This window comes from Pelmatolapia mariae, linkage group LG18 (genome assembly GCF_036321145.2).
Source record: "Pelmatolapia mariae isolate MD_Pm_ZW linkage group LG18, Pm_UMD_F_2, whole genome shotgun sequence".
In the NCBI taxonomy this organism is placed as follows: Eukaryota; Metazoa; Chordata; class Actinopteri; order Cichliformes; family Cichlidae; genus Pelmatolapia; species Pelmatolapia mariae.
The window spans coordinates 24,339,584-24,352,137 of record NC_086243.1 but is presented as its reverse complement, the minus strand read 5'-3'; the positions used below and the strand labels follow the sequence as shown (position 1 = coordinate 24,352,137).

General features: G+C 38.7%; 1 protein-coding gene across 1 annotated transcript in view; it reads right to left on the bottom strand.

Moving 5' to 3' along the window:
- The window catches only part of LOC134616671 (collagen alpha-1(XI) chain-like), an 80,791-nt gene that overhangs the window by 20,971 nt on the left and 47,266 nt on the right, over positions 1-12,554 (bottom strand). The window contains exons 35-45 of the mRNA XM_063461610.1: positions 12,248-12,292; positions 11,818-11,871; positions 11,628-11,681; positions 10,759-10,812; positions 10,373-10,480; positions 9,735-9,824; positions 5,678-5,731; positions 2,169-2,276; positions 1,972-2,079; positions 821-874; positions 262-315 (exon numbers count right to left, since the gene is read on the bottom strand). Coding sequence (XP_063317680.1) covers positions 262-315; positions 821-874; positions 1,972-2,079; positions 2,169-2,276; positions 5,678-5,731; positions 9,735-9,824; positions 10,373-10,480; positions 10,759-10,812; positions 11,628-11,681; positions 11,818-11,871; positions 12,248-12,292 — 783 coding nt within the window. The remainder of the gene's footprint in view (positions 1-261; positions 316-820; positions 875-1,971; positions 2,080-2,168; positions 2,277-5,677; positions 5,732-9,734; positions 9,825-10,372; positions 10,481-10,758; positions 10,813-11,627; positions 11,682-11,817; positions 11,872-12,247; positions 12,293-12,554) is intronic.

Genomic DNA, 12,554 nt, shown 5'->3' with positions numbered 1-12,554 from the left:
AGATGACATTAAGAAGACAGCACTTACTTTTGTAGGCATCACAAATGATGGAAAGAAAGTCTTTAAAAATTCAGGAAAGGTGAAATAAAGGTTGGAAAGTTTTGTGAAAACAGAAAGCAATATTCGGAGTGGATTTTAGTACAGTATAAACGGGTATTCATGTAACTCTTTTAATGTTTTAGGATTACATTCTTATCGGTGTATGAAAATACTTCAGAGAATAAACTTTGACATTAGATAGTCAGAGGATGAGATACTCACAGCTGGACCAGGAGCTCCAATTACACCCTGGAGACCAGTTGGGCCTGGTGGACCCTACAAACAAGAGGAAGCTGATTATTAAGATGTACATGATAGACACGTCATCTCAATTGAGCAATGAAATATAGGGCAGTTGCATGCTAAACCTGATCTCCATCACACACTGTCTACCTGGAAGAATGACATTTGTACCGGCAAGAAAAATCTAACTCAATCTGGAATGTATTTGATGTGATGCGTGTGAGGACAAACAAAAGTCAACTGAAAAAATATAGGCGTTTAAGATGAGGACAGAACACGCTGCAATTCTTATTACAAACTAAGTAACCATTTTGTAAACATAGCAGCACTTCAGCTAGTATTTTATATGCTGCAGACTTTTAAGGGCAAAAAAAGAAACTTTTTCTAGCAATCTATTCCTTTTGTTCTACTCAATTCAGTGGTGAAATCAGCATCTTTGGTTATTTAACATGAATTGTAATAAAACTCACTGATTTGAATGAATCTGTGACATAAAACTTCATTAAAAGAGAGCGAGAGGGGGGGAAAAAAGACTCACAAGTTCACCCTTGTCTCCTTTACTTCCCTTCTGTCCAGGTCCACCAACTTCTCCCTGCAGTGTAACAAGCACATACAGACAAAGCAGAGCTCAAATCTCTCTCCTCCATGTTTAGTCAAAGTCTAATATCTTAAAGTGTCACCTTTACCATGATTAGGCAGTAAATATTTCTCAAGAGATTCTAATTTGATTGGCCCACAAAGACCTTGGGTGAGTGTTTGTAATTAATTGATTGGCTCCCTGTCTAACCCCATTGGCTCTATGATTGACAAAATGCTGTGGCAGAAGACGTGACTGGGTTTGAAGAGGGTGTCATGGTTACAAATGTAAAAATGCAAATTTCTGGTTCAGTGTATCAAGTGTGGATGTGGGATTTGCTGGCCTCAGGGTACACAGGATGTGTAAACAACTGGCTATTTCAGTACATGGATTTGTTTGTCTATTTGCATTTAAGAAGATTTCTAAAGCCGTTAGTGTGTGCTTATTTTGTTTACTTAATGTAAGATTCTATCGGGAGTAATTGCTGTCATAACAAGCTTGCGGTTAAGTATAGTTAAAAAAATTTAAAAAATAAATATAGTCCTGTGAAAAGATTTAATAGCTTGTAGTAGCACCTTTAGCAGGAATAACTTCAAATATTCATTTTCTGTATGACTTTATCAGTCTCTCACATTGTTTTGGAGGAACTGTGTCTCTCTTTTCTTTACAAACTTGCTTCAGTTCACTGATTTTTGTGAGCATTCATTTATGCACAGTTTTCTTAAGGTTACATTTCAGGCTGAGGTCTGGACTTTGACTGTGCCACTGTAACAATTTGATTTTTTTCCCTTTTTCAGCCATTCTGTGGAGATTTTCTGCTGTGCTTGGGATCATTGCCCTGCTGCATGACCCACTTTTGGCCAAGTTGTAGCTGTTGGACAGATGGCCTCACATTGACACTAGAATACTTTAGAATAAAGAGGAGTTCATAGTTGAAGCTGACAGCTTTCTTTGAGGTTATAAAATAATGTTTTTTTTTTCATTTCTCTGTTTTTATCTTTAACCAAGAACTTAAAAGCTTTTGTTTTTAACAAATAAAACATTATAACTCCCTGTAGCAAATATAAAAATCAATCAACTCTAGGTTTTAAGGTATTAAAACTTTGCTCCACCTTGTCACCATCTTCACCAGGGGGACCCTGTGGACCAGCTGGACCAGGAAGACCAATAGGACCTTGAATGCCATCACGGCCAGCAGGACCCATGGGACCTTTCTCTCCCTAAAACATCATTAGCACAATATTGTAAAATCTTGACATATTGAACTTAAATAGGTATTTCACCAAGTAAAAGTTAGAAAAAAACTCACAGGACCCCCTTTTTCTCCAGCAGGGCCAGGTGGTCCTTGAGGACCATTGCGTCCTGTGGGACCAATGGGACCTCCGGAGCCAGCAGGACCTCTCTCTCCAGGAGAACCCTGTAAACAAACACTCATCAGTCACTGCTGTCTTACTCAAAAATGCAATTTGCTACAGTAAAGCTAAGAAACAGTTAAGCAAAAAGCAAGTGTGCTTTGTCCAGACTTAAGCTTAAAAAGGGTAAATTGATTTGAAAGTCTGCCTAGAAAGTATATTCTGGTATTTTAAACTTCAAGGCACATTTTTATGTCTAAAGTATCAAAGAGAGCAATACTTGAAATATGTCTCTTATTGAGCAAAAAACACAATACTTTTGACTGGATTGGCTCCATATAAGACATGTTTAGACTGTTCTCTAAAAGCAGAATGTAAGGGACTCCTTCAGAGTCAGGCATCAGAAATATTGTAAGAGGCTAATTGCTACAGGAAGACAATGGTGTAAACCCAAATGATAGTTTGAGAGAGCTGTCTAAATAAGATGGACTTCTGTTATAGAGTTGGAGAGCAAAAAGAAATCTTATGTGTGTTATGTGAGATAGATAGATAGATATTAAAAATGTTATAAAAATCACAGTTCATGTTTGTGCGTGGTTGGCAATATACTGATTCCCAATATATTTTAAGGTTTTCACTTGTGTCTACTTGTGGATGGACAAATGGATGGAAACATTCCTATCTGACAACCCTGGGACGAGTAGACTACTATGACCATTTTGACTGAAATGATTACTACCTGTCAAACAGGGGAAAAAAAGTAAAATAAAAAAACTCCAACAAAAACACATTTGGTTCTAAGAATAAAGAGACCCTTTGTAGACAGAGTAGAGATAATATTATTAGCTAAAGCTATTTTGTTGACCTGCCATCAGTATATGTGACATGCATGACATGCATGACAGGATAATGTCAAAAAGCAATCTCAGACACTTAGAATAACAATCTCAGCCTGCTGGACTCCTCTGTCAGATTACGTTACAGCCATTTCACAGTTGCCGGTTATATTATTTTCGCTTTCTGTCCCTATTACGAGACCCACAAATGACAAAAAAGAGTCAAGACATTTAAACGCCATGTTTTTTTTAACTGGATTAGCTCTAGCCTGTCAGTTTACTTTAAAGAAATTTTGAAGGAATAGGATTCCCGGAGAATATTGTCACAATAATGTGAAGTAGTTTTGAATGAAAAACATCATTCACAAACATAAAAGCCTATTATCTGTGCACATACAACAACTAAGTTTTCCCTCAAGACGATGGTAGCATTTGCAGTCTGGTGCAAATATTTAAGTTTTTATTTCATTGTTAGAAGTACTAACCACAGTAACTAACCGCAGCATTACTATAAGCTGTGACATACTAGAAATATAGCCATTAACTGATAACCATTCTAAAATTACACTGACCCTGCTGACAGCCTCAAAGCTTACCTATGAAGGGAGCCATTCTGATGAACGCGCTTATCTATTTAATAGGCCGGAGCTGCTTTCCCCAGCCAAGGCCTTTTGGAAGGTCTCACCATTTTCCCCACATCAGCATGCCTTATTACCCTGCTCTTCACTATTCCCAGGTGGGTGCTCATCACTGTGTAGGTACCCCAAATCACATGAACTGCAACTACATTGTTGATCACAAGGTCTTTTTGGCATTCCCTTACCCAGGGAAGGTCTGGGTAGAGCTGCTTTCAAATAAAATGAAATGTGCATGTGTACAGGCCAAAGCTTCGGACTGATTCACACGAAAAACACACACTCTGATTCAGCTGCTGATGTGAGATGCCACCTGGCACTCATATGCCTGGCCCGTTTCATGACAGACATTGCTGGTGACACACACCAAGCTCCAAACTGTCATCCACAGCTTGCCAACTTGGCCACCACGACACACATGCGCAAACAAGCACACACACATTCCTTTGAAACAAATAACTTTTTCAGTCCGTTTCCCGCCCTTTCATTTCACCCATGTTTTTCTCGTAAAGTTTGTGACTTGTCGCAATTATTCTTTCTTTTTTTCCTGTGCTATTCTTTCCTGATCAGTCTTTTTCAAACACACAGACGAGAAAAGAAATGCACACACAGAACTCACACACTTTCCCACAGAACAACAGCAGCTCAAACTCTGGCAGGAAATCGATGAAGGAAAATATCACATCTCTTGTGTGCGTGGGCATTGCACACTGGACTCCTTTTAAGGAGTTTTTTTTGAAATCTACCAAAACAGTCTATCACATGTTTCCATCCAATGGCTTACTTTCAAGCCAATTTAAGAAAACTATCTCATTTCGCTGTGGAAATGGTTTCACTCCTTCAGAGAACGCCCCTCTTCTCACTTTCATCATCTTTTCATCAGTGCTCTGCATATCCGCTGTCATCTAATCTGGTGTTGCTCTGTCGCTGGTGAGCAGGGGCAATTATCGGGAGCCCACGTTTAACGCTTGAACAAAATGTCAGCCAGTTCAAAGCAGCCTGTCAGTCAGCTTTCTGTACAAAATCACCGCTGGAGCTCCTGAGGCTTTTCATTGCATATATCGCGAACTGAGGGGCTTAGAGACAAAGGCAGAGTAAAAGTGCCCTACTTATTTTATAGATTACCCACCCAATTTTGCTTCTTTTCAGGGCCACAAAGTATGTATGAGCAAGTGCGATCACATTCCTGCTATAGTGTATATGAAGACATTCGTTACTGTGATTGATGCTGAATGAAACAATGACTTCATTACAGAAAGATAAACTTTGTTTCTTTTCCTGGAATTGTCATTTGAGTGAAAACTGTGCAACAGCAGTTGCTATAGTAACTCCTAAGTATTAGAGGGAGACATTTGTGACCAATCGAGTAACAGAGATGAACCTACTTGCTGTTCGATTAAGCAATTAGGCAATGGTTAGATCATTATTCAAGCAAAGGTGTTGGACAAAACACTATAAATCAAGCAGATTTTTTTTACTCAAACTGTGGTACAGACATTTATATGCTACATAAATTTAACAGCTGAAAATTATTATTTTTATACTGAACAAAAAACACCAGTCTGAGGCGTGAAATGCAGTGAGAAGAAAGAACAGCATTAGCAAAGACATGCATACTCTATAGCGTAACTTAGGGCAGAGGCTTTTTACCATCCAGTTTATGACAAAAGAAGTAGCTTTACTTCTTTCTTAGCCATAAAATAAACTAAACAAAGAAAACAGAAATTAAAAATGCCATTTGGCCCTGAATATTGAAGTACATATTCATATTGAACGCCATGATTTAAGCAATGATGTCACAGAATTCAATCGTACCACCCCACTTGGTTCTACCACCCTCCACACTGCAGCTTATATAGCACACGTGCTGCTGAATGACCAAAGTACGGAGCTGTGCACAGCATGTGTGACTCCATTCTCCAGTAGCACCAGCTACTTTTCGCTGCAATCTCTGTGGCAAGAGAGATGAGGTAACCATAGTAACAGGCTACTTACGATGGGGCCAGGGGGACCCTGAGGCCCTTCTCCTCCCTTTAAGCCACCTGGACCCTGAAAGCAGAGGACAGGAGAGGGTTAGATCTCACTCACTGCAGGCTGCCACTCAATGCTATTCAAAGAGCAGTAATCACAGCTGTCAAATGGGCCTCTGAACATTACTGTGTGGATGTATGCATGTAAGTAGATACGCATGCTTCAACTGTGTATGAGCACGCACATAAGGAGGGCTTGGCTCTAGAAAATCATAGCGTAACTGGCAATTAGGAGAAAAATTGAATCATAAATAATCAAGTAAGGATGAAACAACTATTTACTAATTTAGTATCTGTTTGTACATTTTAGTTATGGGATGCTTTGATTGAACTGACTACCAAATAGTAGCCAGTTTTGGCTATTTGTGCATGTTTTAAATCCTCAATTTTAAAGTCTTTTAAAGGTTTTCTTTTAAAAAGCTTTAATAAAGCAAATGAATACCCGTGAAAAAACAAAACTTAATGACACTCAGTAAAAGTGGTATGAAACTTCAATCAGAAAGGGCCGTTTCAGCCTGGTGGTAATTTACATTCTGTTAATGATTATTTGGAAGGAGTAACAGTTAGTGAGGAGATTTGCCTGAAATCCATGCTAAAAAAAGGAACTGATTAAATTAATTCATTATAGCACATTTTCAAAACTTTTACTTAAGCTGCAGTTCAGTTCTCCACCAGAGAAAATGTATCTCTTAGTTAATAATTCGTGATACAGCTTCTTCTGTAGGCATATTTACATTATTAATACAACAGGAATAATTTCAAGAAGCGTCAGAGAAAATGAAAAAGAGAAAAAAAAAACGAAGCCCAAGGTGGGCTACAAGTTCAGGTATAGTCCATTTATCTCTGGCATTTTGTCATCTCTTCAAGATCTTGGTCCTTGAATGTCAAATCCTGTGCTGAATCACAGCGCCAGGAGGCTGAGACTGCTTATGGAAAACACAGTTCACCAGAGGCTGTAAAGACTTTCATTATAATAACTAATTTACAAGCTTCAACAGAGCCAGGGGGTGCAGAGGCTGCCAAGCAGGCTCTCCACTTCCACATTTCACCACGGTGCATTAGAAGACTGGAAGGATCTTTCTTTGCTGGACAGACAAAAAGTTATTTATTGGCTCATATATCGTCACTATGCCTTTCTTTAAGACTGAGCGATGTGATGAAGAGTGTGTGTGTGTGTGTGTATGTGTGTCTCTCTATGCCCATAAAAAAAGAAAAATAAACTGTGTGTGCTCAGTGGCAATATGTATATTTGTTTGTGTGTGCGTGTGTGTGGGTGTGGTGTGTGTCTGTCTACACTTACTCTGCGAAAGGAAAAAGATTTAAACTCTTTTTCTCAAACTGATCTTTCTGAGTTAACTTCAGTCATTTCAAAGAGGTCCTACCAATAACGAATGTTTCAGTCTTAAAAATGATCAACCTATCTCTAATAATCGGCTATGTACCAGAGGCCTTCAAGCTGGCAATACTTAAACCGTTACTTAAAAAGCTATCGCTTCACCCAGCTGTCTTAGCTAATTATAGGCCACTCTCCAACCTTCCTTTTATCTCAAAAATTCTTGAAAGAGTAGCTGTAAAACAGTATGTGAAGGTTACATATGGCCTCTGACAGTGGACACATCTCAGTGCTTGTCCTGCTAGATCTCAGTGCACCGTTCAATATTGTTGACCATAACATTTTAGTACATTAGAGCATCCTGTAGGTATTAAAGGTACTGCGCTGCAGTGGTTTGAATCATATCTATCTAATAGGCTCCAATTTATTCATATAAATGGAGAGTCCTCTTTACACGCTGAGGTTAATTTTTTGAGTTCCACAGGGTTATGTGCTAGGACCAATTGTGTTTACATTATACATGCTTCTCTTAGGCAGTATCATCAGAAGGTATAGCATAATTTTTCCCTACTATGCAGATGACACACAACTTTATCTACCTATTAAGCCAGATAACACATACCAATTAGGTAAACTTGGAATTTCTTAAAGACATAAAGACCTGGATTACCTCTAATTTTGTGTTTCTAAATTGAGATAAAATTGAGGTTATTGTACTCGGTCCCAAAAGTCTTACAAATATGGTATCTAACTTGATGCTTACTCTGGATGGCACTATCTTTGCCTCTTGTAACATTGTGAGGAACCTTGGAGTCATTTTTGACAAGAATATGTCCTTCAATGTGCATATTAAATAAACATGTAGGATTGCTTTTTTCCATATTGTACAATATTTCAAACATTAGAAATGTCATGTCTCAGAATGACGCTGAAAACTAGTTCATGCATTTATTACTTCTAGGCTGGACTACTGTAATTCATTATGTCCTAAAAACTTCCTGAAAAGCCTGCAGTTTATCCCACATGCTGTGGCAAGAGTACTGACAGGGACTAGAAAGAGAGAGCATATTTCTCCTATATTGGCTTCCTTTCATTGGCTCCCTGTTAAATCCAGAATCAAATTTAAAATCCTGCTCCTCACATACAAGGTTTTGAATAATCAGGCCCCATCTTATCTTAATGACTTTATAGTACCGCATCACCCCATTAGAGCACTACGCTCTCAGACTGCAGGCTTACTTGTGGTTCCTAGAGTATTTAAAAGTATAATGGGAGGCAAAGCTTTCAGCTTTCAGGCCCCTCTTCTGTGGAACCAGCTTCCAGTTAGGATTCAGGAGACAGACACCCTCTCTACTTTTAATATTAGGCTTAAAACTTTCCTTTTTGATAAATCATATAGTTAGCATTGGATCAGGTGACCCTGAATCCTTCCTTAGTTGTGCTGCAATAGGTGTGGGCTGCTGGGGGATTCCCATGATGCACTGAGTGTTTCTTCTTCAGTCACCTTTTTTACTCACTATGCATTTATACACCTCTCTGCATGTAATTATTAGTTATTATTAATTTCTGGCTCTCTTCCACAGCATACCTTTCTCCTGTCTTCCTCCCCTCACTTCCAACCAGTGGCGGAAGTGAGGGGCTCAGGCTCAGGCCCTCCCTGAGCCTGGTTCTGCCGGAGGTTTCTTCCTGTTAAAAGGGAGTTTTTCCTTCCCACTGATGCCAAAAGCGCTTGCTCATAGAGGGTCATATGATTGCTGGGGTTTTCTCTGTTTTCTGTGTATTATTGTAGGATCTTTACCTTACAATAAAGAGTGCCTTGAGGGAACTGTTGTTGTGACTTAACACTATATAAATAAAACTGAATTGAATTGAAGATTTATGCTTTTATTTTCACTTATACAAGTAGTGCACATGTCCATGTGTGTCTGTTTCTGTGTGTGGATGAAATCACTTTGACAGAGTGGGAGGATGTGTGAGTTTTTTTTCACACAGTATATGTGTACTCCCGTTATAAAAGGAAAGCCATTCCTTAGCACACATGGGACAAACATAACGGCTGCAATAAGTCTGAGCAGTGCTGTCATGTGCTCTCTTAATGGTCAGCCTTGAAATGAGCTTCAGCCACAGTTCCCCAAGTTGATCCTCAGTCAGCATCCTCTCTCACCTTGAACTTTTTCTCACTCACACCCACTCTTATTGAGAAGTAATTCAGGTTATGCAGAAGGCTAGAGTGCATGAGATGCAGTCAGTAAGTTGTGGGTTTGAATCAGAATCAAAGGGATCTGACTCATTCTTCGATAGAAAACTAAACACGAATTCCTTATAGGAAAGGCTCCACTAGTGCAATTCTAAATGAGGAAATTAATGCCTACGACATGCAGCATAGCCACATTGTAAAAAAAGAAAACAAAACAAATTTTTAAAATTGCTGACGCCAGTAATGATGAAATATATCAATCTGTGTATTACTGAATCCTCTCAGTTCTATGAAAGCCCATTCTGTAACGTTCAGTCAGGTCCACTGCCAAGTGTGACATTTGGTTTAACAGCAGGTTGTTAGCCTGGTAATTGGAGTTTGGAGCTAAATTCAGCTGGGTGGATGCTCAGGATGTGGGATGGCACAGTTTCATGTGGACATGTTACGTATGTTTGCATTAGTGTATTAATCTGTGGGAGGTCTCTGTGTTACCATGGCCCCTGGAAGACCTCTTGCACCTTGGAAACCTCTCAGGCCAGCAGGTCCTGGCTTGCCACTAGGACCCTGAAGACCTGGATCACCCTACAGAGGGAAAGAGAATAATTCAGTTAACTGACATTGGGTAATCATGAAAGGCAGAGTTCCTTTATGTGAAAACAAAGAAGAGCTCAATCTGTGAGAATGACAGAAAAAAAAAATTGATCTCTTTGATAACAGCTAAAATTATACGTAATTATGCGGGAACAATAGTGAATAATTAAAATGTAATGGCAAAAAAAGAAAATGTAGGCCAGTAAACACAGAGCTATCCAACAAAACATGTGGTTGTTAAATATTTTTATCAGTGTATTTCAGTGTATTTCAGTGTATCAGGGAGCTCCTGCTCACTAGCAAAAAAAGCAATAATTTGAACCTATTCATTTTTCAATAGTTAGTGCCATTTTGTAACAAAAGAAATAGAAAGGCTGAAAAAAGCATGTTAAGAACAAGAATAAATTCTGTAAGTTGTTAAAAGAACAATAATTTAAAATAACACTTCAGTAGACAGATGCACTGTTTAACAAGGCTTTCTGTATAATCAAAGAAGTTTTGACCTATATTTATCTGAATTTGAATGCATGGTCATTTACCTTTCCACCCTCTTTTCCAGCAGCTCCAGGTAGACCTTGTTCACCAGGTGGACCAGGGGAGCCAGGGTGTCCTCGCTCTCCACTTGGTCCTGTCTCTCCAGTTGGTCCCTTTCAAGGACAAACACGACACATTAAGGTTAATCGACTATAAAATGTATGTAAAATATAATTCCTAGCTTGACCAGGGTCTTCATAGTAACTCCAAATTGATGATCAGCGACACTGATTATTTGAAAAGCATCTAATGCATTATAATTACAGTTTTTAGGATAAGATATTATTACTGATATATACCTAGATTTCTGTACTACATAACTCCTAAACTAGAGACACAGAATATATGTGCACAACAGAGGAGGTAATGGTGACATTTGCTGAATATCTACCTGTGGTCCAACCACTCCTCCAGGCCCCGGAGGTCCAGTCTTCCCTTGGAAGCCCTGAGGAAGATGTCAGAGATATCAAAGATATTACTGGACCGAGTTTGATATTTGATTTACTGACATCTTAGGTCATAAAGAAAGTCAGTTTAACTACACTACACTGTAATATATCGTTAAGCTGACAAAATATTTCTCACACCCTAAATCTGGTACCTGCAGGTATAAGCAAGTTAAATCTTGACTTTTTCAAACCTTTTTAATACCACTGTAAAAGCGCTTGCATAGTAATACTTGAAGTACTATTCAGTGAAGTCCAATACTAGAATAATTCCTTTACCACTGTTTCAAGGCTAAAACCCCCCCCACATAGGCAGTCGCTTGCTTTTTCAGTATGAAGTGCCTGTAAACCTGTGCAGTAAACAAGATCCAAGTTTGGTTGTTCTTTCTTCAGAAGCAGAAGAAGCCCTTATGCATACAAAATGTAATGCTTAAAAATATCAGAGGTGCTGACTCTCATAATACAGCAAATTATGGAGATGTAAACACAAAACCAATTAGACAATATAGGACTGTATACCACTAAAGAAGCAAGAACAGATAATGAGTGGATTTCAGCATTACAGATGACGCACTTAATCAGCTCGTTGTCATGCCCATATTCTATTTCTTCTACTCCTAACGATGTTACTTCTTTACCTTTTGTAAAAAAAAACATTTAAAAAAGTATTCATTAAAAGTAAAAAAAACCCCCGATCTTTACTTCAACATCATTGAAATACACTAACTGTAGCTATTTGAGAGGCTGAAAGACGCAATACGTGACTTCACAATATCACAACACAAGGTGCTAATGTACAAAACTACCCACTAACCGTTTCTCCCCGCTGTCCAGGATGACCGGGTAGCCCGTCTTTCCCTGGTGGGCCCTGGAGGTGAACAGGTGGATAGTTCATAAGAATCAAGATATCAGGTGTGTATTAATATTTGAAAAGCTTGCATGAAAAGCATCAACATGGTTGTGGATGGTGCCAGCTCACTGACAGTTTGACAGCAGCTACTTACATTAGGTCCTTTGGGTCCAGGGAAACCGACAGGTCCCTGTGGTCCTTGAGGTCCCTGAAATGAAAAGAAAATAAATCAAGCAGTCAGAATGGCGGATGACAACCACAACATGTAAATGGAATATAATTAGATTCACACTGAGAAACCTAGCTGTTTCACTGTGGTAGTTAAGAAATAAATAGCATTGCCTCGTTCATTATAAATTTGCTGGCTTTTTGTGACACAAATTAGGTTACACAAATAAGTGTAAGGTTGCTCATTTAAAATTAACTAGCCGAAGGATTTAGAATCAAAGTGCTTCACTGAAATTACAAAAAGCTACAATTCACTTTGAGTTCAAGTTTAAGTTCAATCCACCTGATATACTTTTGGTGTCACAGAGTCTGTGTGCAAAACAAGAGTGGCTGATCAAACAAAATCCAATACTAACCCGCTCCCCTGGCAGGCCGGGAGGTCCATCATTGCCTGAGTTGCCCTGAGGAGATAGACAGGATACAGAGCAATTTTGTGAACTTCTTCAAAACAGGTAGTGTGAAATATGAATAAAATTCATGCAAATCATTGATACTGAGGTTACACATCAAGTCAAGGTGTGCATGCATGCACATTTATTTCCCTGCATGATTTACCAAAGGGGAACTATGTTTTATAATATTGATACACTATAATTTTATATTTAGATAGCTCTATATATATGTAAGACTTTCAACAGACACACAGATACAGTACTATGTATA